A 26,832-nucleotide genomic window follows, 5' to 3' on the forward strand; every position below is an offset into this window, starting at 1 on the left:
TTGGTAAGCTCAATTACACAAGTGCAAGGACTTAAAACAACGACTGGAACCTGCAGGGTTTTCCATGTGGGAAGAGCCCTGCATGTGAAGGGACTGACGCTGATTTTGCTCCATCTCTTTTTTACATATGTTACTCCAGAAGGCAACAGACTACAAACTCACACCACAGTTACATAGCCCACCAAGGCCAGGAAGGCTGAGGAATTCCTTTTATGCCTCTTGCATGTACTTGTATTTCAAAGTCATTAGCATTATAGATGATAGTCTTCATTGTGCCATGGTCACATCACAGGTAAATGACTGTATCACCACCTGCACAGAAGATGTGTACTTTTCTGAAGTCACTGGGGTGTGCTTAAGCGCAGTCCAGTATTGTCAAGGGAAGGTAATACTTCTGGAATACCAGCATTAAGTTCCCCTTAGACACCACAGACTGTGCATATTTGACACCAATCAATCTCAAAATTCTTACAAACAGCAAAATAGGATTGCTAATGGTGGTGTTTCTTATTGTTATGGAATTATTATTTTTGGTGTTCTTGTATGTTAAGCATTTAACATTTAAATATCTGCTGTGAGACTGTTAGATGGTATGGAGAGCCCAAGGTGAGGAATAGCATTCAAAATCCCACATATTATTCCAGAAGTACTATTTATTTTAATAACTATGAGCTCCATATGAGGACTGTTACATCAAATAACTTGAAGAAAACTCTGTGGCAGACAGACCCAATGCCTTTGTTGAAATCCATACAGCTGTGCCAGTTACCTTCTGAAGGATATTTACCAAGGCTTTGAACTTTTTCTTGATGTTCTTCAGATAGTGTCAGTAGCTGAAAGCTTCATTCACTGTGACCTTGTGCTCCAACACTCCACCAAGTTCAATAGTTTGGATGCAACCTCAGCTGACCAACTACAACGGTCTTGCTGATTTTTATGCACTGACCCCAAACAGAAATGAGTTTTTTTCCAGATGTCTCATCACTGAAAGACATGCAAACAAGTAAATAAAAAGCCAGTTAATTTGCACCCAAGAAATACCCAGGAGAATAGAAAACAACTGTAAACCCAGCATGCCAAAGTATCAGATGTATAGTACATAAATTATATAGCTAATCTGACTTTGCACAGTAAGTGGGTTTACTATAAGTTGTGCAGTTCATCTGGGCAACATATGCACAGAAGGTCTAACACTGTGGAAGTACTGCATACTTTGTAGAGCTGATCTGCAATGCACAGTGAATGTGTCTAGGATTTCCAGATATCCAGCAGCCCAGGCAGAGAGGCTGTTCTGGAAAGGCTGCTCCAGACAATTGTCAGCACTCTGAAATTCTGCCCCAACAAAATTACCAGGGAGAAAAAACAACGTATTTGGTGAAAGCCAGATGTATGGTGGGTAAGAAAAATACAGAAAAATTCCATTCTTATGTATTACTTTACTTTTGTAAAGTAATTTTGTAAATTACTATTGTAATTACTATTACAATGCATTACTATGTATTGACCTTACACCAGCACCTCAGACTGCTAAGTTACCTCCTCAAGACCTATAAGACATATATTTTATATATGAAAGTATCAAAGCATATAGAAATAAAACAATAACTTAATGTTTAACAAATATCAAATAAAGGAGTTAAAGTTAAATAAAAAGCCAAACTAACCCCCCCCCCCCCCAACTTAAATAACATAGAAATCCTGTTCTACATACAGTTCCTAGAGCAGAAATAGGTGATACCATTGTCAGATCAGGGAGAATGGGCTAAAACAGTTCAATGTGTGCGATTCCCATGCACTTAACCTGAAGAAGTGTATATTCACTGGATATCTGAGAACTCAATTTGTTCTGCATACAGCTGTGACCATTCGTTTTTCAATATTCTTTCTCCTTCAGAACTGGAGTTACTCCAGCTGTGAGTAGGAAGTTCCTGAGAAGTTAGGTGAGCATGGTAAAGCAGGTCACTTGAAGACGACATGTTCCTGGGCTAATAACCCCATTCATTTACCTGGGATTCCTTACCCTTCAGACACTGTCTAGTGTTACTGAGCTCGGTATTAATTGCCAAAGCACTCAACATTTGGTTGGTGCTGTTTGATGAAAGCAGCTAATTGGAATGCTTCCTCTGAAGAAATCCATTTACACATGTGGACTCCTTTGTACCTGTGCATATTTAGGTGATATGCTCTGAAACCTGCATAAGGAAAACTCACAGTATGCTGTTTAGGTGTAGCATAAATGTAACTAATTGTTCCTGCCTTGCTAAACATTCACTCATAACTTGCAATTCAATTCCATCACCTGAAATAAAATACTTGAGACAACTGTAAACTAAATGTCAGCCCTCTTTCTGGTCAGAGAAGATGCCTTTTCCATTCAACAGAATTAATCAACTTATCTTACTCAAAAAATATTTTTTTCTGGAAAACTCCCAGAGTTGGGTTTTTAAAGCGGTCTTACAGAAATTCAATAGAAAATAATATGGAGTGATTCAAATGGAAAGGATTGAGCAGTGGAATATAAATCCTGATATAAGACTGCAGATGTTTTAAATACAAAGATTTTTAACCCTGATATTCATCCATGTCATACCAATCATATGAACAAGCAGAATCAGAGACCTGCAGTAAAGTACAAAAAGTGTACTTCTATACTGTGCATGAAACTGAAAACAAATCATATGCTACAGCATAGTTTCTTCAAACATCTTTTTCCAAAGCCAACAGATTCATGGTAATATAATTTAGGTGATGAGCATGCTTGGACAAATGCCATGTGGGCCACAAAGTGTCTACTCCACCAAAAGAAACTGCTGTCCCAACTTATCCCAGCTTCCTTTGCACCTCCCATTTTCATTTTTTCCAGTGCAGTAATTGTAATAGCACTGACATGAGTCAGGACTTACTCCAAAATTCTCCATAGCTCCTTTTAGAAAATACATAGGGGTATATACTAAAAGTATCTTCTGACAAGCAGGAGATCTTTTGGGGATTTTGTTGCTGTTCCTTCTCCCCACCTGCCCTTTCTCTTACCTTTTTTTTTTTTCTTTTTTTTCTTGTGAGACGGATGGCTATTATCAGTTTATTATTACTGGTTTTCCACAGACTTTCTCAAATGTCAAGTGAATCTGATCTGGAGTTCAGGCCCATAATTACACTGGAACGACTCCAGGAACTTGTAAATAAATCGGTGGTGGCTGCAATGGCTGCCAGAGCTCTGTCATTCTGCTCTTCTGAGGGTGGACAGAGGCTTTGGCTCTTTTCTTAAATTCTACACTTGCCCCAGAGTTTTTCACACCTTCTTTTAAAAGACCCTAGGCTTCCTCACTCTAGTTTGGCATAGTCTTGCACAGGAAGAGAAAGCTACTAGCCTGCCACATTGTTGAGCATGTTCATTTAGAAAAGCAGCTGAAATATAGTTTGTTACTTTTTCCCCCTGCTTTCTCCATATGTGGAAACATTGCAGGAACAGACGTATTTCTGTCTCTCTACTCTGGCCTCTTTGTTGACATTAATAGTTTACACTGGGCCCTACAACGAGGCACAATCTTTGTCATAGTGTATCAACTGTGTGGAGCCACCAAGGTCAGTTCCTAAGCTTGGCATGAAAGTCCCTGAAGTGAAGAGATGTCTGGATTCACGATCATGGATTTAAAAGAAGCAGGCACAACATTCATTCACAGACCTGGTTTACTGAAGCCTGAGAAGTTTACTAGTAAATTTTAAATGTTACTTTAAGCCTGTTTCTAATCATATCAATGCATATACAGCACAGCATCTGGTTACAGAATGGAATCTCCACCCAGTGCAGGCTTGAACTTAAAATAATGCTACATATGTTTATCTTCTGATACCCTCAACACTTTTTCCTGAAAAACTTCAAATAAACTACTCAAGCACATTGTGAGAGCTGATTCAGGGTATGTAACTATTCAGAAACTGGCCCTTTCCTTCAGAGTCATCTGCAGTTAGAACCAGTCCCCACATCAGCCATCGAATGGTGCAGACAGCACTGTAGATCAAAATTTGCATGACTTTATCTACAGTGAGTTTATACCAGAAGGTAAAATAATTCCTAAAATCAGAGGTAATCCTGAGTGCAGACAAGGCTCCAGAGTGCCAACTAGCTCCAAATGTTTTTAAGATGTGAATACTTGTATGCTGCCAATGAGACTGAGATGACCAATTCTTTTCACGCAGGTCACTAAGGCAAGTGAACAGTAACAGTATTTCATCAGTGCTAACCTGGTTCATATTCATACCAGTCACATAAAGGTGAAAGCTGCTGGACTCCTTTATAATAGGTTGAATCATTGTGTCTTCTGCAGAGTACTTTGCAAAACAAAGCAAGATTCTTTGTGGAGTGAAAAACACTGAATTCTTTGCAAAAGAATGTCATTTCTTTCCTATATCCCCCCCCAGGGAGCCCCATTGTTTAAATAAGCATTTGCTTGTGCCCCGAAGTACAGATGTTTTTGACTCCTGTCATAAATCAAACATGCTTGTCTCTAACACATTAAAAAAAGTGGGGAAAATAATCTTTTTAAATGACATGGATTAAGATGGTTGGTCTGACCCAAATTATACTTCTAAAATAATCTTCATTCTTTGCTGGTTCTGGGAACAAAAGATTCACATTTTGCCTTCCTCTCCTTCCTTGGAATTCAAATCAATCTATTACCCCTTTCTAAATATAAATTTGAAATAATCATGTATCTGGATCATGGATTAAGTTTGCAGGAGCAAAATCTCTGGCAGAAAGTGGCAGGGACTGTGCCTAAAGCTAAATCCAGACAGACAAATCAGTTCCGAACCAGGCTGAACACGGAGTTCTCATTAAATGGGTTGCAGGTTTTCAGTTGCAAAAGTTCCATCAATAAACTATCCTGATATTTGAAAACAAATAAGGATAGTATCATGTCAATCACAACAAAAGCAAATTTAACATTTCAATTATGTTTTCTCCCCTCCACTCACGCAATCATCTCAGGCCTGTGTTACAGGGGATTTTTTAAAGGATCAGAATTCCATTGCTAAACTTTGACAATTCTAGTGGCAGGTTTTTTATTTCCTTAAGGGAAGGCTTTTGATAGTTTCAAATAGGGATGTTGGACAACAGGAAAAATTGTGTTTAAACGCAGCAGTATAAAACCATATTTTCAAGGTCATTTTTTTAATCCAATATTTTTAACCTTGCTATGGTTTATGTTTGACCTCCTTCCTATGCTAGCTTTCCTCCTTCTCTCCCTCAATCAGACTGGAAGACCACGTCTATACTTTCTATTTGATGTGGGTTTCATGTATCTGCACAAAGTAATTCATAACCGCTAGGCAAAAGGCATGTGCCCACACCACATCATTATCCTGCAATTAAGAAACTTCTGCTCCCGCAAAGCTATAAAGCTCAGCAATGTTTCAAGCTAGGCCCTCAATGTTCAATTCTGAGCTCATCTAGAGCTGAAAGCTGCTGCAGTGCTGCAAAGATACTTCGTAGTGCACCTCGTGAAATACTTGCTGGGTGTTGATTTGAAAGTTGTTAGGTTTGCCTCATCTTAGCATGTTTCCCACACCTTAAGATTTTCTCCTGTTTCTCTGCACACAGATGCAGAAAAGAAGATAGCTCTGCTCTTGCATATGCAACTGAATGCAACAGAAGCATGTATTCTTTTCAGTTCCGTGTGTTCTCTACCTAAGTTCTCAGGTTTAACATTCTTCAAATGATTCCCCCTTTGGTAATTCTCTGTGTGGTGTGTGCTGTGGTCATGTTTCAGGTCGCTTTGTAAGATCTGATCAAGTGAAGCAGGGCTTGAATTCACCTTGTCATTCACTTAGAAAAAATACTTGTCTAAAGTAAAAGATGAAAGAGAAAGGACAGTTCTATCTTCTGGTCTATTTAACACCAGAAAATTTGAATGCTCTGTTTCCCTTTTACTGTGTGGACAAATATACCTTTGCTGTACTGCTGAGGTGAGGTCTACAACATCATAATTGCATTTCCTCTATCTTCCTAATGGTTCCTTGATTTTAAACAAGTGCATCGGGGGGGGGGGGGGGGGGGGGGGGGAAGTTTCTCACTTTAAATAAAAAGATAAAAAGTGGTGATGACTTTCTGCTCCCCCAGGCTCCTACCCCATGTTGTCCCAGCAGCAGGGGGAAAGCAGGACACTCATCGAATTGTTCCTCTAGACAGCCTTCACCCCGAGCTCTTCCCATGATCGGCTCCCGTCCAGCAGCAGCAAACTCTGCAACGTGGTTGAGATCACCTGGAAAGGTTGTGCAAGTTAATAGAGACCAAAGTCCCATGTCTGAGAAACACTGTCCAGAAATGTTGCTAATGCAGGAACCATCCACATAGTTACGTTAACACAGGAGTAATGTTGTTGAGCCCTGCCTAGCTCCTTCCCTGCACTGGAGCTCTCTCGTTGGGCCTGGTGCCCTTTAAATAAATATTAATTTGGCCAAGCACGGTGAAAGGGACCCAAAAACCTCCCACCACACTTCAACACGTTCGCCAGAGGGGCCAGGGCAGCTCGATGAAGCGGCAGGCCCTGGTTCAGGTGGTGGGTACCCTCACACCTGCGTGAGGAAGGGCTCCTCACGCCCCGTGCCCCCGAGGCCAGCCTGCCACCCACCTGACCCCCAAGGTACAGAGGCGCTGGGACACTAAACCTGGGCACCCACCACCCCACGGCATTCACCTGCCGTAACCCCGCGGGGCTCGCTGGGGACAGGCTCCCCGAGGCCGGCGCGGAGGGCGCCTGAGGCAGGACCCAACGCTTCCATTTTCTCCGCGGCCGCCGCGGCCCCGCGGGACGAGGTTGATCTGGTGCCACCGCGTTACCTCAGTCTCCCCTTACAGGCTTCGCCCCGGCGGCCGCTACCTTCGCCAGGGCCCCTCGGCAGGTGGCTCCGCCCGGGCGACACTCGCCTCTCGCGTCGCCGCCGGCGCAGGTCACCCGCGGCGGCCCGGCCACGCGCCCCTCGCCCCGCCTCGCCCCCCGCCACGCCGGGCGCGGCCCCTTTAAGGAGTGGAGCAGCGCCTCCAGGAGGCGCGCGGAAGCGGGGCGAGCCGGGCGGGGGGCGCGGGGGCGGGGCCGGCGCGAGGGGCGCGTCCCGCCCCCCCCCCCCCCCCCCCCCCCCGCGCCCGCCCCGTCCCGCGTGGGGCCGTGTGGCGCTGCGCGGCCGCTGCTCCCCGCGAGTCCGGCCGGGGTCGGAACGTCCGCTCCCGCCGGGGCACTGAGGCGAGGGGCGCTGCCCCGCCGAGCCGAGGAGGCGGCCCCCTGCGGCGGGGGGCCGCGCCGCTTCCCCCGCCCCACTCCACCCCGCCGGCCGGCCGGAGGGACGGGTGGACGGACGGACGGGCGGAGGCCGCCTGAGGCTGTGGCTGCCCCCGAGACGCCGGCTGTGAGGTGAGTGGCGGCGGCCGCGCTCGCCGCCCCCTCCTCGCGGGAGGGAGACCCCCGCGGGGCCGGGGGCGCTGCCCCGGGTCACGGCCGCCGCCTGTGACGGGGCGCCGCGGGCTCCTCGCTCGCCCGGGGAGAGGCTTTCCTCGCGAAGGTGCTGCACGAAACGCCCCCGCTTCCTCCCGCCCGGGGCTGAGCTGTCACCCCGGGTGCGGGCTTTCTCCTCAGCGCAGCAGCATGTGGAGGAAGAAGGGCTTGCGCCCTGCCTGCGCTCCCCGCCGCGGTTTCCCGCACGGGCTGCGGGAGCACCTGCTGCCGGGCAGAGCGCGGGGCCGAGCGCTTGTCCTCCGCCCCGGGGGAGGCGGGCGGCCGGGTACGGCGGCGGGGTGCCGTGCGGGGTATCCCCGGCGCTGGCGGGAGCAGTGAGCCGGAGGCGCGGCAGAGGGTGCTCTGCCATTGCCGCGCTCGGCGCTCGGGCTGCTCTGCGCTGGGCCTGAGAATTTTTTGAAGGAGTTTTGTCTCTTCTTTCAGCTGGAAAAAAAGGCATAGGCGGCAGCAGCAGCGTGCACGTGTGGTGTAAAGAAAGAGGCGCTTTATGATGCTGGTTGGTTGCAGCACAGTGGGATACTGGGAAAGGCTGACAAAATCAACAGGGTACTTGTTTACTGATGCACGGAACCTCCTTGGCCTAGAGCCCAATAGCTCTGTTGGAGAGGTTGAGTACTTACCTTCGCTGGCTTAAATGGGTCAGCAGTGGGATTGCAGTTCGGCCTGACTTGTCCGAACTCCAGAAAGCAATGATATGTTTAGAAAGGGGGGAAAAAATGAAGTATTGTGATTAACAGGGAAAAAATCAGTAGGGTGTGCTGATAGTTATGCGTGCAGTGCTTGTAGGGTTTAACGTACAGCATGGATACCCAATGCTGCAAAGCTGACTACTTAATGATACCTTTGGATCCACTTTACTAATAAGGCTTCTTAAAGTCTGCACATGATTGTGGATTATGACTCTCTTAAGAGAGACTTAAGTGATCTTGCAAAGACTGAGTGTACTCGAGTTTGTTATTTGGCAGTGGGTAGCAAGCAGCGTGAGGTCTGGGAAGCAAATAGGAAGTAAAAATTATTCATTTAGTTTTGATGTTGTTCTGGGTCTTTGACAGTTGTTAGTGTGGTCATAGACTGATCTTAGCTCAGATAGTTTCTCATGTGCTGAAAGGTAGTACTCCTAACCCAGTAGATGTGTAGTTCTTCTGGATGTGCAAACAGTCCCTCTAATAGCGTATGGAAAATGTTCTGAATTAGTCTGGTTATTTTTATTGTGGCAAGTATGTTTCTTTAAGAGTAAACTAAACTGTATCACGCAGAAAAATGTTCTCAGCCTGCAATTATCTTAGTCTCTTGTGTTCAAAATGAAAACAAAAGCCATTGAAAATGGAAACCTCTCTACTGATTCACGTGGCTAATTAGGTTTATGACAACAGATCCTTATGCAGTGTTACTACTTTGAGGTGTCATGACCTCTGGCCCAAAAGTGCAGTTCAAGATGAGGATGGGCTGTCCTCTGGCTCTGCAGGCTGCCCTGTGTAACCAACAGTGGTAGAGGTCCAGCCTGTGTTTTCAGAGAAACAGTCCTGGTTTCTTGGTAGTCTGCATCAAGCCTCCATAAGACAGAGGTGCCTTTTGTGGAGACAAGAGGAGGGAATAGTGGTAATTTGCTCAGCTCTTGAAACTCAGGTCTGACAGCTGTTCCTGCCACGAGTTCTTCCCTGGTGGGACATTCAGGGGCTTGACATGTCATCCTGTTTTTCTGCACCTCTTGAGGCCTCAAAAAAAGGGTATTGGTTTGGTCCTTAAATGCATCTGGCTGTAGGTAACAGCATGGTGAGATGCAGTAGTTTGCTTTTTTTCAGTTCTGTTTTGCTTACCTGTCTCAAGACTACTTTGGATGTTATTGTATTGAGATGCATTCAAAATTTTTCTTTCCTACCCTGATAGGAAACACACTTCAGCTTTCACTTTAAAGTAGTTGAGTGTTAATTATAAGACTTAAAGAGCTGTATCCTAGTGTGGACATGCGTGCCTGTAAGTTTATCTGACTATGATATCATTATTAACCTCTCTGATACAGGCAGGACCAAACTGTCTGTGCTGTGTACGAACTTAAGAAATCACCACAGGAAAATCATGGGCTTTTCAGCAGTAAAGTTCTGAACAAAATTCCTGTCTTCAGGTGAGTGTTAGCTCCTGCTTAGGTGCAGCCTGACTGTATTCCCCCTGGGGGAATCATTTTACTCTCTGTTTCCCTAGAAAATTTATAGTTCCCAACTGCACTGCTTGGTTCTGTGTGGATGCAAACCATGCTGACTCATATGCTGAACTGTTGCAGCCTTGCTCCATGTAAACACAAGCACACTTCTAAAACATTTAATTTGTAATGTCCTCTGTGGAGAGCTATCCCACAGCTCCTGGCCTAATTCCCAGAAGCAGCAGATTCTGGGGTACTGGGAGTTTCAAAGGCCATTGGTGCCCAGCAGGATAACTGTCTGAACTAGCTTAGTGTAGTTTATCCTGGCACTGGGACAGTTCAAACTGAACAGGTATTTAATCTTGCTTAAAGCAAGTCTGCTTTGAACAATACTTGGTATGTGTATAAATGATCTGGAGCCTGTTGGGACATGGCTGTCAGGAGATCTACATGGTAGGGAAATCTTTGTTATGGCAAGTAAACTTTGGTGTAGATGTACCTCCTAACAATTTTTTTAAAAAAACCCTATCTGTGTGCAGTTATAGTAAAATCAGGAATAAGCTATTAAAAGATTTGTTTTCTTAGTTCCTCTGTGGCAAATAACAGCAGTAATTGTTCTGTGAAAGAGCTGAGTTTATATCCACATATAAAATGCTTGTTAAAAAGAACTTCTCAAACATGGAAACTCACTCTCCCATTCATGCCCACAAGTATCCTATTAGGTCTTTTAATTGAAAATAAATATGATTTGACTACAAAGAATGATTTCCAAGTACAGTTATTTAGTCTGTACCTGGTAAGTACAGCAGTAGAATTTTAAGATAAATGCCTTCTCCTTTAAAGCAGTAATTAGTTTAGTGGAGACTAACTGATGAGGAACTGGAATTCCTTAGGTTTTGTGGGGTTTTAATTTTATTTGGTTTGTTTTTTGTTTTATTTATTATTGTGATCTTGGTTGAAAGAGTAATCAGCTATGGTAAGTATGGAGAGTAATTTGGGAGAGGTTCAGTGCAGCTTATGGGTGATCTAGATCATTTACATCTCACTTGCTAATGTAGGTTGGCTGTCAGTGCACTACCTGTAATTGTTAAAAATCATCTGTTTGCTGAACCGTGCTAAGCTTTGCTGGTGTCATAACTTATTCTAATATCCTGCACTTATTTCAGGTTTCCATTCTTACTTTTTTTTTTCTTTTGGGAACAAGACTTCAGAGGCACTGGAGTAGTGGAATGTGCTCAAAGCTGGATCTGAGTACCAGAACTGGTTCAGAACTCTGGAGGAAAAAGCTCCTGGTGCAGGTGGGACTCTATAGCGCATACTGAGGTCCCTTGGGGATACAAGCCATTGCTCCCTCTGCCACAACATGGCAGCACTTGCAGATGCTCCTAGCGAGCACTGTATCAGTGCAACTGGAAGAGCATATCTGTGCTCTTACCTTTACAGATGGTAGGGTTTGAAGGTAGCATGCCTGTTGCTGCTTCACCTGCAGGAAGGGCACTTAGAGTTAATAGTATTTTGGTATCAGAAGCATCTTTTCCCAAAGTGTGATTCAAGGCCCTACTTATTTTCCTTCTTTATTCAGTATGTATATTCTATTTATATGGGGAATTTCTTAAAAATATGGCTTAATTCGCAAATGGATTTCACTAGAAAGTCTTTATCGGAAGTGTGAAATTGAAGTTTACATATGTGGCATTTTGTTGCTGAGTGATCATCGACGGAGTCCTGTTAATTACAACATGGAATCTTACAACCTGTATTTCAAAATTTTCCTTTCTGTGATGGCTATTATTGGCATTTTTCTTTGTAAAAGCAAAGGATGTTAAAAACTGTGCTTGCATCTGTTATTTTTGCTATGACAGCTGTCTTTGTCCAGTTTTAACTTACCATTTTCTGAATAGCTCTTAAATGGGATTGTAGCATTAATGGCTATGTACAGGGGAAGTAGAAGAGGAAATCTCCCAATGCCATCTCCTTCTTTCTGTCAAAATATGTTTCTTTCATGTTACGCTACTTTTAATCAAGATGCAGTGAGTGGAAACATTAAATTACTAACTCTGTTTTGGTGCCTAGCATAATTAGGAGTGGTACAGTTATGGTATAAAGGAGTAGCCAGTTTGTTAGTACTATTTAATCATGGTTTGTCTTGAGCAAGACAGATGGTAGCACTGATACTGTGCTTCTGAGACTTGAAAACTGGGAAGATCGCTTGAAATAAGGTGATGCAATTTTTGTGCAAAGTCATGTACAAAATCGTGTTGTCTTCAGATGGCAATTGTGAAACAAGCAAGCGCTCCTTGCAACATGCTATCAGTCATTACACAAGCAGCAGCAAGTAAGGACTGTCCCTCTGTCTCAATGTAAGCAGTGGGATGTATTGTCTTCCGGTGCCAACTTACTTTTACACCAATATGCAACACTAGTGTAAAAGAACTGTAAAATAACCTATGTTTATTCAAACACTCTTTCTAGCACGCTGAACATATTTGTCTGAAGTTGATAGCTAACTTCTGTGTAGTCAGCATCTGTATTAAGTGTTTGTATATGGCTGTCTTCCTGACACTAGCTGGAGAATACTGTCATGAGAGAAGGGGATTTTTTATGTTAGATGGCAACCTGTTGGACTGAATAATGCATTGTTGGAAACTGTTGGTGGTAAAGTAGCAGCAGTTTGGAAAGCTCTATGACCCTAATCCAGACCTGTTTTAAAGGGTAACTTCTAATACAGAATCTAGTACAGTTTAGTCCAGTTGGAGGGCCAGCTGTCTATTTTGGAAATCAAAGTGCTGCCTTTTAAGATGAAAGCCATATTTCTGTGAATATGAACTCTTTTGTATCTGCTTACTGTGCCTTGTCTGAAGGAAGGAGCAGCTGTAGTGCATTCGCCAGACCTGCATTTGGCTGTTGCTGCCATTGTGTTGTGTGTAAACATGTACCATTATTTTGGATCACATAGCAGCCTGTTCAAAAGGGTCTCACATTCCCCAGCTGTTCCGCAACTTTTCCATCTCTGAGCTTGCCAGCTGCTTAATACAGGCAACTGTAGCTGCATGTGTTTCTCTGGTGTTAAGTATTAGTGTAGATAAAATTGACTTCTTGTTAAATGCTTGATGCTGTGAGCTCCTCTCCTGCTTCTAATGGGCTTAAACCAAAAGTAGGCTGTTCTTACTGTATCAGAGTTGTTAGAAGTTTTCTTTGCCACTATTTGGACAGATTTGCTTAAAAATCTTATTGTTTTTAGATTGGGCACAAATATGAAATACAATTGTGTTTACTTATATATGTATATCCACAGTGTGTGATAGTAATTAATCCAAGAGAACTGGGGTATGAAAAGGCACCTCTTAAAACCATATCAACAGCTCTTTTGTTTCCCCACTTCTCTGAAAAACGTTCAGTTTAACAAGGCATCCTCTGCTCTCTGGTCAGCCAACTCTTTCATCTACCAATTCTTGCAATAAGTTTTATTTCAGTGGCAGCACTGCTCAGATCAGATGTTGAGGAAAGAACAGGGGCTCTGAAACGCCTCGTATCTGTAGAGAGTGCTCAGACCTGGTGAAGGACCATAGGCTGAGCCCTGCCTTCTAGATTTTTCCATCCAGCCTGCTGCCCCTGCCACGAAAGGGATAGGAAACATCCGGGAAATGTTTTGTGTGGCTGAACTCCTTTTTGTAGCAGTGAATCTGGAAGTATCTCCCTGGAGATACAGAAGTTGAGTCAGACTATCTGCATATGGTGAACTTCAGTGAAAGTTTTGAAGAGAGTAAATTCAAGCACTTTTGGAAAAGGGGGGTAATTCTCTTAATGACTAAAGTTAGTCTTCTAAACACTTAATGTGTTCTACAATGTTAGTATGAAACTCTGGGTGAGAAGGAACATATACTTGCTGCAAGAGATTGTTAAAGATAGTGACAGAGCTAAGTTTTCAGAGGCTTGAGGTGGTTTTATTAACTAGTATTCCATGCTTCCGTGTAAGGGGATAAATCAGGCATTTTCTTGAAAACATATTTAATGCAGTTTATAGTTGAAGAATATAATTTGAATTTTCCTGGCTTTATGAATCGTTTTATGATGAAGGAGAGTGGAAAGGAATGACTTGTACATTTTTGCTGTTAACAGCAGAAAAGGCTGCCTCTGCTCCAGGCTCCTAGTTACCCATTATAAGTAGTCTGGAAAATCCTACTATGCAGAGAGGAAATTTTCAGGTGACTGTAGATACATTTCTTCCCCCCCCCCCCCCTTTTTCTTTTTCCTTTCACCAGGCCTACTCTATCCTGGCAGCTTGTAGCTTTCATGTTCATGTTAAATATCAACACTACCTAAATTATGCTAATGAGAGGATGACTCTGGCTTAGTAATAGAGCCTTGCCCTGTAAAAACAAAACAGAAACATAAAAAGAAGTTTTTTGGTTTAAGGTAGCATAATTCAGGATCTGGTTATCATATCTCCAAATAGCTGAGAGTTTGAACTTTTCCATTCTAATGCTAGCGTCTGAAAAGAACTTGAAATACTGTCTTTGGCTAGATGCTTGCTCTTGTCTTCTGCAAAATTACTCTTTCAGACTCAGTGTTGGAGTGCTAAATCAGTATTTGTGAAATCATAGCAGAAATACAGGCTTATAGTTTGAAGTGATCATATCAGATACAGTTATGTTAGCTGAAGCAAAGTAATGGATATTAGCTTAAAATGTATAGTTAATACAGAAAATGTAGAAATGAATATGTAGTCTGGATTTACTAACTATATGTATGAACAGTTATTTGGAAAACAGGTAACAGGGGTTCTCATCCAGACTAGCACACTGTTCGTGCTTCAAAAATAGAGGAAGACAACTGAGTGTGATACTGAGGGCAGGAAAGAAGGTGGGGAACGGAGGAGGAACATTTGTCACAGAGAAGGTCAGGGAGCATGTCTTAATTTTTTTTTTCTCTCTCTCTTTTTTTTTTTTTTTTTTTTTTTTTTTTTTTTTTTTTTTTTTTTTTTTTTAGTGCTGCTGATTAATTCATAACCCCCTTTGGGGTGAGTCTAGGGAATGAACATAGAGGAGATTTGGAGGAGTGGAATTTGAGAGGTACGAAAGTAAGGAAGTGTTGGTTTGTCCTCACTAGAGCAGAGGGGGAAGACAGTATGTGATTAAGAAGGTGTTCAGTTATTAAAGGCTTTAGGAGAAACAATTTTCTCATGGAAGGTGGTGGGAAGTCATGTGATAAGACTTAAACAGCAGTAAATTGCTAAACTTGTTTAAAAGCAGTGGGGGGAAAAAGAAGGGGTTACCCCTTCACCCACCTCCAGAACCTGTTCTTGACTAAGGTGGTGAAAGTTCTAGAAAGGCATAATAATAGAGCATTGGAGAAAGCTTTTTGTTAAGGTTTTTTTCTTTCTTTTAAATGAAAGGTTCTTCCAATGTTGTTGGCTTAAATTTGCTTCAACCCCTACAGGGGAAAATATTTATTTCAAAGTTTCCTCTAAACTTAAATTGGCTTCCCAACCAATTTAAAGACATGTCTGTCTATGTAATGCCTTCCAACTCCAGGAAAGCTGACAACTGTAAGGCTTAGCAGAGGAGAAGACCTTGTGAATTGCGCAGGGATTTCCAGCAGCAGGGAAACTGCTGTTCTGAAAACATAACTTGAATTAATCTCTTCAACCTTTGTTTCCTTTTGCTGTTGTTAATGATTTCCTTTGCACAGCTAATGATAAACGCTGCTTTGCCTGCCTCACTTCACTGACTCTTTCACTGCTCTCTGAAACTAAAAATTACTGTATGTGTTAAAGACAGAAGTAGTGCAGCAGCAGGTAGAACTGCTTCCTCGAGTCACAGGTTGATGTGTGATGAGAGTTGTCATCTCTTAACTTCATCAATTCTCTCCAGGGCAGTCCTTGCAGCTCTTACCATGGGTTGTCCTGCACACTGGTGAGCTTGGGTGTCTGTTATCATACAGGTTGTGTGGTTCATGGCTCAGCCCTGTATATAGCTGGTGTATGGCACCCCAGAGCCTACTTACACTCAATTGTCTCTATCACTGGAAAGATTCAAAGGTTTGAAAGAAGCTTACTTAAGCAAAAGTTACAGTAATGAACAAAATCGCAAAAAGAAAACAAAGTGTATTTACTGAGGTAATGTCTATCAGTAAGGCTCTGGCTTGCTTAGGCTGTTATAGTTCCTTGTGTTCTTGATGCTTTTGCCTTGTTTGTGTGCTGCATGTGAGGCTGTACTCTCACCTGTAATCAGCGTTTAGGTGTTAACTACTAAGAAGCAGTTGTTTCTTCTTCTCCTACTTTTATTTCACAAAGGCTGCATAGCTTATGTGTTGTTGATTAGACCACACTGTTGGCTTTAGGCTTGAATTACTTATTTATTCTGTCACTTGTGGTATAAGGCATATACTGTGACAAATGTTACTTCAAAGGAGTTTGTACAAAACTTGACCCTTGCAAAGCTCAGAGAGTAAAGACTCTCCAGATCTCTGTAAACACCCTGACTGTGAGATTGCACCAGACCTCTGCTGGATGCTCTGCCCAGTGCCTGTCCATTTCCTTCCTGTTACATTGTAGAGTGCCAGTAGTTGACAGACAAAGGATTTGTTTTTTTCTTAAATACACTTGTTTGTCTTGTCTCCATAATATTTGGTGCATGCCTGACTTTACAACTTGCATGCAAATGCCTATTTTTGTATTGTTTTTGTGGGTTGGCAACAAAGTTGTTATGGCTTCCTACTGCAAGCAAAATCCTGGAGTATGGAAATAAGTTGTTTATATGGATTCCTGTTATGGAATGCAAGTTTAATTTTTCTAGCTTGAAATTAAGTTACCTTTAATAAAATGAACTTTGAATTTAAGTAGTACTGAACCCAGCTTAAACAACTTTCTAGGTCTTAAATTAATAAAAGCTAACTATAGCATAACTAACTACTGCTAGCTATCCATTTCAAGTTCTTAAAACTTGTGGTTTAAGAGGGGAATGCTCAGCTAATACTTCTGTAATAAAATTCATGTCTGAAATGCATTGTGTAGTGTACCCTGCTGGGATAGTACAGCCACAGACAACCTGAAGGGATTTGTGTGGGCAGGGAGATGGCAGATGAAACGTTCCAGGTGAGATATAAATTTCCATTCCCTGGTTTGGGAACCTAATCTGCCTTCCAATAGAGAGTTAGGGAGCTCCGAAAAAGAAGTTACTAGTGATTTTGTTTCATCTGACCTACTATTGGAATCTTGACCTTGCAGCCTTTTAAAATAAATCTTTAAAGAAGTATTTGGTTGGACATACTCTTTCTGGGCTCCCAGGAGGCGCTTGCCAGCAACAAGCTGCTGAAATCAAAAGCAAAACCCCAAAACGCTTATATATGTGTGTGAAGTAAGGAAATTGAGGACCAAAGTGGTTTTGTGCTGAACTTTTTTTTGTGCCTGCCCAAAATATCTTTCCAAATGCAATAAAGAGAGGGAACACCTTAAATACTGTTTTCGAGATTTATAATTTCTTGTGAAATTCCTAGAGTAACATACAAATGTGCTTTCATGATGCAGTTGCAATGTCCTTCCAATAAAACAAATGCTACTTCAGTAAATGTTTCTCACATAGACTGACATGAGAGCTTATAATCATGCCAGTCCGTGCTGAAACAAAGCAAGTAATCTTCATGCTACAGAAGTTAGTTTCTTAAGGAAACCCTGAAAAAAAAACTTTCCATGAACATGTTGGTATGAATTGGCATTCTTTCTTGCACAGGAAACCACAAATTCTTATTGTGGAAAACTTCTGACTCTTGTAAAGCAGTCATTAGTTTTGTGTATTAAAGTTGTTCAGAATGTTCTAGGTTTTTTTGGTGTGGCCTCTAAAGAGCTGCTGTAAGAAATGTTACTCTTGATAAAGGAAAGATCACTTGCTCAAATGTTTCCAGTCACTTGTATTCTCAGTGCGTGTTACTGGAGCTTGGATACTTGTCAAATACCTACAAGCCTAAGACCATCTTTATTTATCAATTATTTTTACCCCCTCAAGTCTCCAAGTATGATGGTTGTAGCAATTGAATATGGTCCCTGTATTAAATACAGCAATGTGTTTGAGTTTTGTTAAGGTTTCTGAAACTGATGTACTTGAAATTGCCTGTGGTGGTTAGGTAGCTCCTGGATCAGCACCATTCAGTGCACAGATGTGCACACACATACATACATGTGTTTGTGCGTGCTTTAGGGCAACACTTGGCCAACACTGGAACACTGGTGTGCAATGTCAATGTGACTTGCATACCAGTAGTGTGTGCTGTGTATACCAGAGGCTGGGAGCTTCAGGTTCAGGTGACTGAACCTGACTGGTCTTCTTTCTCTCCCCCCTTCTCATTTTTTTTTTTTTTTTTTTTTTTTTTTTAAGAAAATGCCTATTCTGGATTTCAAATGATCAGTTTTCAGACTTCGCCTAAGGTAAACCTCTCTTTCTTAACTGAGAACTGCATCCCTAATTTGTTCTTTTGAAATACACTATCAATAATATAACCGAATAACAGCACATTCTTCCAGGGTTTTTTTTTTTTTTTCATGAAAATAGAAAGAATGATGGGTGGAGATGTAGCAAATTACCTAAGCTAGCAGTAATAAAAGTGATTTTTTTTTTTTCTTTGTAGAGCAGACTTGTTTGAAACATTTATCACATCATCTTCATTAATGTTTTATACTTTCTACTATTTTGGAGTGTTAGCTGGGCTCTCAAGTACTGGAACGTTACTGCTGCTATTTAGGGCAGGACATCTGTCATGATGTGTCTAGAGTCTGATTTCCCCAAGCCTGAACAATTCTTGCCTTTATACTCTACCTATGTAGCTGTTGCTCTTTCTACAACCTAAAAATACTGCAAATAAATAAAGCTACAGAGAGGTTAAATGACTCTTTGAAAGTTTGTGTTTTCTGAGGGCGGGAAATTGCCAGTAGCTATGTCTTGTGTTGTCTGGACAAAGCTTTGGCAGAGTTTTAAGAATTTGCTAAACTAGGCCAAATTAACTTTCCTTTCTGGTCAGGCATACTTTTTGCACTGGAAGGGTGCGTGCAAAATGAATTCGTGCTTCTCACAAATGGTGTTAACACTGTCTCATGCTGCACACACCAAGGCTTCTGGGATCCAGCTCTAGCAGCACCCTGTTGGTGTGCTACCCTTGGCTTGCTCCCTTGCTTCTTGAAGTCATGGCTTGCATACTGACTTCCTTGGGCTTTGGGACTTTTCCTTTGCGGTAGCCTCAGTGTTGGCTGCCCTCTCAGTCGTGGTTTATATCCCAACAGCTGTTCAGTTTGCACACTTAGTACTGTAAATAGCAGTTACAATATTATTACAGTATTATTGAATATTCCCTGCACAGAGTAGTGAGGTTTCTCAGTGGAGCCTCAAAACTCATTTCTGGAAAGGGCAGACTTTGCAGGGTAATGTAGAGAAATGATTTCCCTTCTGCCACTGAAACCCTACCCTGAAAACTTTGTTTTAGAGGCAATTTTAATGACCTTTGAAACCTGTATTACAGTTTTCAGACCAACTCTTTCTGTGTGTGTGGCTTTGCAATAATACCGTTCTGGGGATGAAGTTTTATGAGTGTAACAGCTCCCCACTCCTCCCATTTCCCTCTTTCCTTCCTGCTCCCAGCTGTATGCCTGTGCTGATTATTCTGGGGTGGCTCTAGTCCACTTCTTCAACTTTGTAAGCTTCTTTATCTCAGGTTTTGGTTGCTGGGTCAGCACTTCAGTGTTCTGCTGCGTTAGTGGACCCAGGAAGCTCTCAGACCTCCAGTGAATGTGGGAGCTGGTGCTGTGAGGATCAGCCCAGCTGGGAGTGGGGACAGAGAAGAAAGTTAGGGCTGGTGGCACAAAGTCCCCTCCCTGGTCAGCTCTTGGCTTGAGAGCCTTGGTCTTCATGCTGGTGGGGAAAGGTTGGTCAGAGTCAGACTAGGAAAAAAATGCATGCCATTCACAGTTCATCTAATGTGGCATGAACATGGGTTTTCCTGTCACACCTTTCAGCTGTGAACTGACAAATTAAAAGCTTTTAAATGGAACACTGAAGTAACGTTTATTGGAAGCTTAAAATGCTGAAATTGGAGTTGTTTTTTTCTTTTCTTTTTTCTTTGTGCTTGTGGTTCCTTTTCCACGCTATTTTTTTTTTTAAAGTTGTTTAAAGGAAACTACACTTTTCGGGGAAGATCACAGATGGGAAAGGCCAGCAACTATTGCAGTTGCATAGCGTTGTTTGGCTCTGTTGGATTGTAACTGTTCTTAATCTAAAACTGCAGATCCTTTACTTGTTCATCAGATTGTAAAGTTCTATGACAGTATGAGCTGCTGTATGTTGGAGTTACAATAGGCATGGTGACAGCATGTCTCTTCTGTACTGGGTGGTGTAAATTAAAGAGAATGGGGAAGAAATGCTAGGGAGGTGACTTGTAATAACTGCACGGGTAAATACAACATAGGAAGTTTCAGGAAGCTTTGTTAAACTTGGGATAAGTACTTAGAAGTTTACTAGAGAGCAATACGTGCTGTTGAACCTGATGGCTTTGGTTTCTGATCATCAGTGAAGGCCTGCTTTTTCACCTAGTTTTGAAATTGGGGTTTACTTTGGCACAAAGGAGGCAAGTGTCTTGTTTGAGTTAGCTGAATACAAGTGTCTGGTTGGAAACATTCCCAGCAATTATCTGATTCCTAGCCTTTTCTGTAACCTCAATAGTGCCACCAATGCATACTGGGCAACGAAAGAGTTATGAGAACCTATGTAAACTCCAGGATTTTTGAATGTCCCAAACCCACTTGAATATAGGGGGAAAGCCAGTCACTTATAAACATTGGCTTGAAACAAAGTAATTGGATTTAACAGGACAGTTTGATGGATTGTCAGTTCCAAGTGTGCTGGCTTCCTAGGAACTACCAGATGAGTTTAACAAAACCATTGCTTCTGTCTGCTGACTTTGTGGTGTCACAGGTACAGCTTGGTAAGTTCACTGGCAGTGAGTGACCCTGAACACCTACCTCACAGTACAGGAGTCTTGTCTCCTAAGACATCATGTTGCAGACTGTTAGGCTTTGTTTACAGAGGACACCTGAGATGGCTCTGTTGGCTGCTGGACGTGTTGAATTGCCCCCATGTTTCAGAAAAGACTGTGCTGTACTATCAGTAAATTTTCCAGGGTAACTCATATACATATTTGACCAAAATAAAACAGGCATTGTCTTCTTTTACATCTAAGCAAAACTTTTGCTCCTTATAAATTGAAGTATTTGAGTTAAAGTGAAAAAACCCACAAAAAAACCCTTTGATTTCTCACTTCATTCTGGCAGTAGATGCACATCCACTGTACAAAGGGGAGACTCATGGTTGTGTTACACTGCAGACATGGGAGAGTCTTCTGTATTGCAGGTGGATGAAATAAATTTCAAAGTCATCTGGCAATGAGTAGAGTGCATCTGCTTGACTGCCTTGAACTTCACTTGTTTAAACAAACCTCTGTCACAGGTTTCATTTTCAGGAGTGACCTGAAAAGATTCCCATTAAATCTTTTTACATTATTATCTGGTGACCTTACTGTCTAAAGTATTACATAATTCAGATCTGAGATTTAGACTCAAAGTTAAGGTAATATCTCCATATCAAAGTCCATGTTGTTCAGAGATGTTCCAGTGTTAATTGTTAAAAGAGGTGCCCTTGCTGCTCAGCTGATCTGCAAGGTTTGTTAGCTGTGCACTGTTTACAGCACTAATTGTTCAAGTGCTATTTCTGTTGCCTCACAGCACCAATATATTTAACTTAATAGATGTGACATGGAGGACCCTTATCCTGAAATGTGCTGCCAGAACTTAGTTTGGACTGTTTGCTTTATGCTCACAAATACTATGTTATATTTTCTCCAGATTTAATTGCATCATGTATTTGATTCATTCTATTTAAATAGTGTGTTTGAATTAAAGGAAGGGGAGGAAACCAAACTTACTTTGATCTTTGAGCACAAGATCTGGTATTATTTGGTTGTTTATGGCAACCCGAGTATTGTGTTTTGGTTTTTGTTTGTTTGGGTTTTTTAAATCCTCTAACAGCCTGTGTATTGAGTGCTGTTGTTTAGAACAAGCATGTATTTGAGTGTGCACCTGGTTCACAAGAATCACTTTTATGTTAGTTGTCTCAGGCACTTGAGAGTCTTGCTTCATCTTGCCTACTGCCTTTGCCTCGTTTCTGTTTCTTTCTTGTGTGGCACTGTCCATTTCCAAAACCTTGGGAAAGAGTTTTTGACTACAGCTCTCACTCTTGTATATAAGTGAGTCTTCAGTCTTGTTCCATAATTGCTCAGTGAAGAGAGCTATCTCTGCTGCTGCTGAGGAAGCTGAGATGCTTTGAGGCATTGCAGATCAGAAGATGATCATAGTTCTGTATGAGTTCCTCTGTTCTCCAGTGTAAGATAATGTTGTCACTAACAGATTGAGTATTTTTGAAAATTCATGTAGGTGAACAGAAGTGCAGTAGGCTTGAATCCAAGATGTCCCTCATTATGTTGTACTTTAGGAATTCTTACATTTATTGAATTTATTTTTAATTAAATTAATTTCATTAAATAGGGGTGATGTTTTTAGTCATGCTGTCACAAAATGCTTAAGCCCTGGAGATAAATCTAAACACAGGGAATGTGTCTTGAATGCATTGTTAAGACGTGGACTGATGAATAGGACAGTGCATGACCTACTGGTTAATGACCATGCAGCATTAGTCATGTCCTTTTGCCTTGTCTGAGAGAACTAAATATTTAATATTCCTTCCATTTCTGAATCTGGCCATTCTGGACACTGTAATTAGTTGTGACTGTTATCTTTGGTTGGATATTCAACCGTTTCTGTTTTGGATTTTATGGTCTATTTTTATGATTAGTCTGTTCTTGAGTGTTTGGGGGGTTTTCTTTGGGGTTTTTTGGCTGTGTGTTCCTCTCTAACCTGCTATGAAGACTTTACTGCTAGACACTCAGGCCATGTCCAGTTGATCCACATAGTCCCAACAGCCAAGGTATCTTGCATTCTCTTGGAGTTGGATTATGTGCTTGTGCATTTTAGGATGATGCATAATATCCTGACCAGGAGAGATGACTGTGGAAAAAAGGAAGAGGAGACTGGGATTCTGAGTCAGGTGACCTCTTGCTAGCTTTAGGGAAAGAGCTGCTGGAAAGCAGGTATGCTTTTAAGGGACTGCTTTCCTATTATGGGTCTTAAGAGTTGCACAGCTTTAATTCTCATTTTAGGATTAGTCTGCTGTTCCTGGTTATATCCAGATCACAAAGCAATTTTGCCATTGCTGTGCTGACCCACTGAATGATGCTGTTTCAGAGCAGAATGGTAGTGATTGCTAGTCTAGCTTGGGCAGGAAATGGCCAGTGTATCACTACTATCTCTGCCAAACTCCAATTTGATTCCTTCTTTGTACAGATGTAAAAGGAGCGTGTGCTAACACTCCTGTGCAAAGCAGATCTTACAGTATAGCTGAATGTAACTGAAGATCAGAACTACCCACCAGATTTTATAGTGTATGATATATGATTGATCACATGGAGACCAATTTAATGGAATCTTGGTCTGTTGTACTGCTGTACTTTGAAATCAATCCCAATTGCACAATTTCAGTGAGAAGGCCTTTATTCAGCAAAGACTTGAAATGCAGTTTGTCCTTCCCTCCCTCTCCCACTTTTTAGTCTTGTACGACATTCTTGAACTCACCACGTCCACCGTGGCTGGCCAAGCACTTGGAGTTGCTGACCACTTTGACACTTCTACCTTTGCCTGACCTCTACCGAATCTACTCCTTTAGCAGTATTTGCAGTATCTTTCTTTTCTGGCCAAAAGAAAGCATGTACATCTTATTTGTATTCAAATTTTTGGTTTGTGCATCACTCAGTAATTTTGCTAGAGGGGGCAGCAGTGTGAGTTTGGAAGGAGGGCATAAGCTATGTGAATGATGTTGTCTCAACAGACTTTCTCTCTACAGGCAAAGGCCCAATGAGGGTCGGGGGGAAAAAAAGCAGCTCTTGATGTTCAAAATTGGACAATTATTACATGTCTTTTTAAAGATTTGTTTTTCTTTTTAAATTCTTGAAGTGTAGGAATGGACATCTCTCTCTGTTACCCATTTTGTCAGTGCTGGCAAGTTCAACACTGCAAGTGTTGCTTGTTGATGAGCTGGAATTCCAGCGGTGACACTGCTGTTGGCTCCCTTGCTTTCTGCTGCTTTCTCTTCCTCTTCCTCTCTGGTCGGTCCCATGGTAAACAGTGGTGATAACTACCACTTCTCAGCATGTAAGTATACTGTTCAGCATCTATAAAGCAGTGAATACGTTATGCTACTCATGGCTTTGGACTAACTAAATTAATTTGAAACTGAGGAGTTCCTCTCTTAAAACATCCTCAAGATCTTGTTTGTAAACCATCTTAGAGATGAGTGATGCATCTGATTTTCAATATTTCTCCTGTTTTTAAGTGCTGAGGGAGACAGTATAAAAAGTGTCAAAAAAAGTATCAAAATTGGTGGAAGCAGCTGAAAACTGATTTGTTTTAGGGAAAGGGAGTGCTGGCTTGAAGGAATTATTCTTTAGACCTAAGTGCTTGATATTAACACTGAAATTTCACGGGCTTTGAATGCCATAGACATAAGTTACAATAAGGAGGTAACAGGGCAGCAAAATGAGTCAGAGAAGTGAGAGAAACTAGGCAACTCAAATAAGTTCCCTTGTGGTAATGAAGTCTTGAATGTATGGGGTTTTTTTGAAGAGGTGGTTCAGAACGGTAATCTGCAGCATAATCAAATGTGTCTTCTGAAGGAAGAAGCTGCTATTATTATGAAATCTGAACATGCAGATGTCTCTGAGCTTGAAGGAATATTTCAAAAAGTTAATTTTGAGGACTTGGAAAACAATCTGATAAGCATATGTGGAAATTGCTCCATAGGACTTATTAGGTTGGCAGAAGTCATTGGTTTACACGCTGATAAAATACCTCTTTCATAAGTGTTGCTACTCGATAAGTCTAAGAACATTATAATTTGGTTTTGCAGCCCTTTCAGAAGATGTCCTAAATAATTGATACCCCGGCCAAAGGAGCTAAGAGAGAAACTGTAACAGAGGCACCTCTGATGTCACATTTTAGTTGTATAGGAACACATTAAATAATGAAACCTTTAAATCTATGATCATATTTTATTTTGGCTAAGATTGGCGTTTACTTAATTACAGGTGTGCTCTAATTCTAGCGGTTTTATGAGAAAGTTTTGGAAGTTGAAAATGTTCTTGCTCAGACTGAGCAGTTGAGTTGAACAGTTGAGCATGGCAATTTACTGCAAGTCTCATTAGACATTGATGTTACCTATGTTGGGATATGCATTCAGGGTGGACTGCTGTGACTTGAATCAACAGCAGCTGGTTTACAGATACAAAAGGACTCGTTTGTTTGCCAGGTGCATCTTAGTCAAAGTTGCTGGAGTTATTTGAATGTACAGTCAGTGAAACCTATACACAGGCTCCTGTGTAGAATTTAGACAAATATCACTGGGATACCCACACTCATACTGTTTAGAGCGTGTCACAATTGCTGCATTTTACTTGTTTAAATCGGATTTGGGGGATGAAATAGTTTACGCAGCTAGTACTTGGCTTTTATTTTGGTATATCTAATTGGTATGTAAAGGATGAGGATGGAATTCAAACTGAAGATTGAAGAATGAGTTTGCCTAAGAGACCTCAAGTAATGTGATTTGCTGTCTGAACTCATGACTGAAGCTCTAACTATAGTACATGTTTCTGGCCTCTGTTTCTGTACTGGGGCACTTTGTCAGAAGAAACTCCCACCTCTGTTACTTGCACTCTTGCACATGTCAGAGGTAACTCAGTAAGAGTGCACATTGCAAATATGCAAAAAAGTCCCGATTTATAGCTGAGGTCTGGCTGAGCAGAGCTATACAAGTGCAGGTTAGAAGTCACTCAGATAACATAAATCCAGAACACTTAGGTTTGCCAGCTGGCTGATACATGAAGTGGGTGTTTTACAGCACATATTCTCTGAACTGTAAGGGAGGGATTGAAAACAATTGTTGATTCCTAGATTTGCTGTAAACCCAGTTTTAAACTGTTTGTATTGTGCTATTGATGGTGTATTTTCCTGTGTTTTTTAGCTTGAAGGTAGGAAAATTCCCTTGAACATAGATGAAATTCAAAGATGATGCAAATAGGTACTTTTTGCATTCATTGAGGTTCTTACCCTTCCACATTCAGCACAGTGGGTTACCTAGCTGAGGAGGAATTGCCTTTATGATGTGTCTAGCTTTTCAGAAGCTTTTTACCAGCCTAAAAAAAAACCCTCAGTCTTAGTCATTTTGAGTTTGGAATGCCATGTTTCACATCAAAAGAGAAATCAAATTTACCCTTTATGTTGTAGTCCTTTGTGTATGTTTCAGAAAATGCACTTACCTGCTACTGGCTAACTGGTAAACTGAACATCTGCCCTAAGCATGCAGGTTATGAGTTTGCATGGAGCTGCGGAAAAGCAAGAGGGCACACTTCTGTGCAGGGCAGGACTGAGCTGGTGTCTCTGCAATGCAGTTTCTCAAGCATCTGAAATAGGGAGGTCTGCTCTCATTCAGATGTCTTCCCCAGCGGTGAGGCAGGAGGAGTGCTGACTGAGTTTGCCAGCAGTGATAAGGCCTCCAGGTGGTCGTCACAGTAAACATGCTGCGAGAATCACAGCCCTGCTTTCCTGGGAGTTACGTGAGGCAAGGTTGTACTTCTGTCACTTGTTCTGTTGGAAGCTTCTTGTTGCTAGCAGCTAAATGACATGCAAAGCAATCAAACTATGGTTCTTTCAGCATTACTGGTATTTGGCTTGTGGTACTTGCTTCCATTTTGAAAGCTGAATTTGTCAGCATAGACAGACTACTTGACTCTGAAAATGTAAACTCTTATCACAAGTGCTTCTTGTGTTGTAATAAACATACCTAACTTTCCTCTACAAGAGCTGATATCATGCTTGCTTTTTTCCACCCACTGTTTATTCAATAGCCTGCCAAACAGCATAGGTATCTTCTGAAGAGATTTATGCAAAACTGGCAAATCATGTGCTAATGATGTTGCTTCCAATAAGTTCAGACTATTGTATTCTATGTACGGTATTCATGGTTCTATTACTGACAAACAGGG

The 26,832-nt window shown here is 41.7% G+C and overlaps 2 protein-coding genes across 5 annotated transcripts in view; one reads left to right on the top strand and one right to left on the bottom strand.

Moving 5' to 3' along the window:
• The window catches only part of LOC121086066 (collagen alpha-1(I) chain-like), a 68,779-nt gene extending 60,922 nt beyond the window's left edge, over positions 1-7,857 (bottom strand). Inside the window, exons 1-2 of the mRNA XM_040589254.1 lie at positions 6,879-7,857; positions 6,127-6,260 (exon numbers count right to left, since the gene is read on the bottom strand). Of these exons, the coding sequence (XP_040445188.1) occupies positions 6,127-6,260; positions 6,879-7,857 (1,113 nt within the window). The remainder of the gene's footprint in view (positions 1-6,126; positions 6,261-6,878) is intronic.
• The window catches only part of SVIL (supervillin), a 142,678-nt gene continuing 123,028 nt past the window's right edge, over positions 7,183-26,832 (top strand). For 3 of the 4 annotated variants that reach the window (XM_040593107.1, XM_040593110.1, XM_040593109.1), the window contains exon 1: positions 7,183-7,406. The gene's annotated coding sequence lies outside the window, so the exon portion shown is untranslated. Of the gene's footprint in view, positions 7,407-10,849; positions 10,944-26,832 lie in introns of those variants that run through there. The other variant, XM_040593108.1, reaches the window with a different exon arrangement.

This window comes from Falco naumanni, chromosome 4, assembly GCF_017639655.2.
Source record: "Falco naumanni isolate bFalNau1 chromosome 4, bFalNau1.pat, whole genome shotgun sequence".
NCBI lineage: Eukaryota > Metazoa > Chordata > Aves > Falconiformes > Falconidae > Falco > Falco naumanni.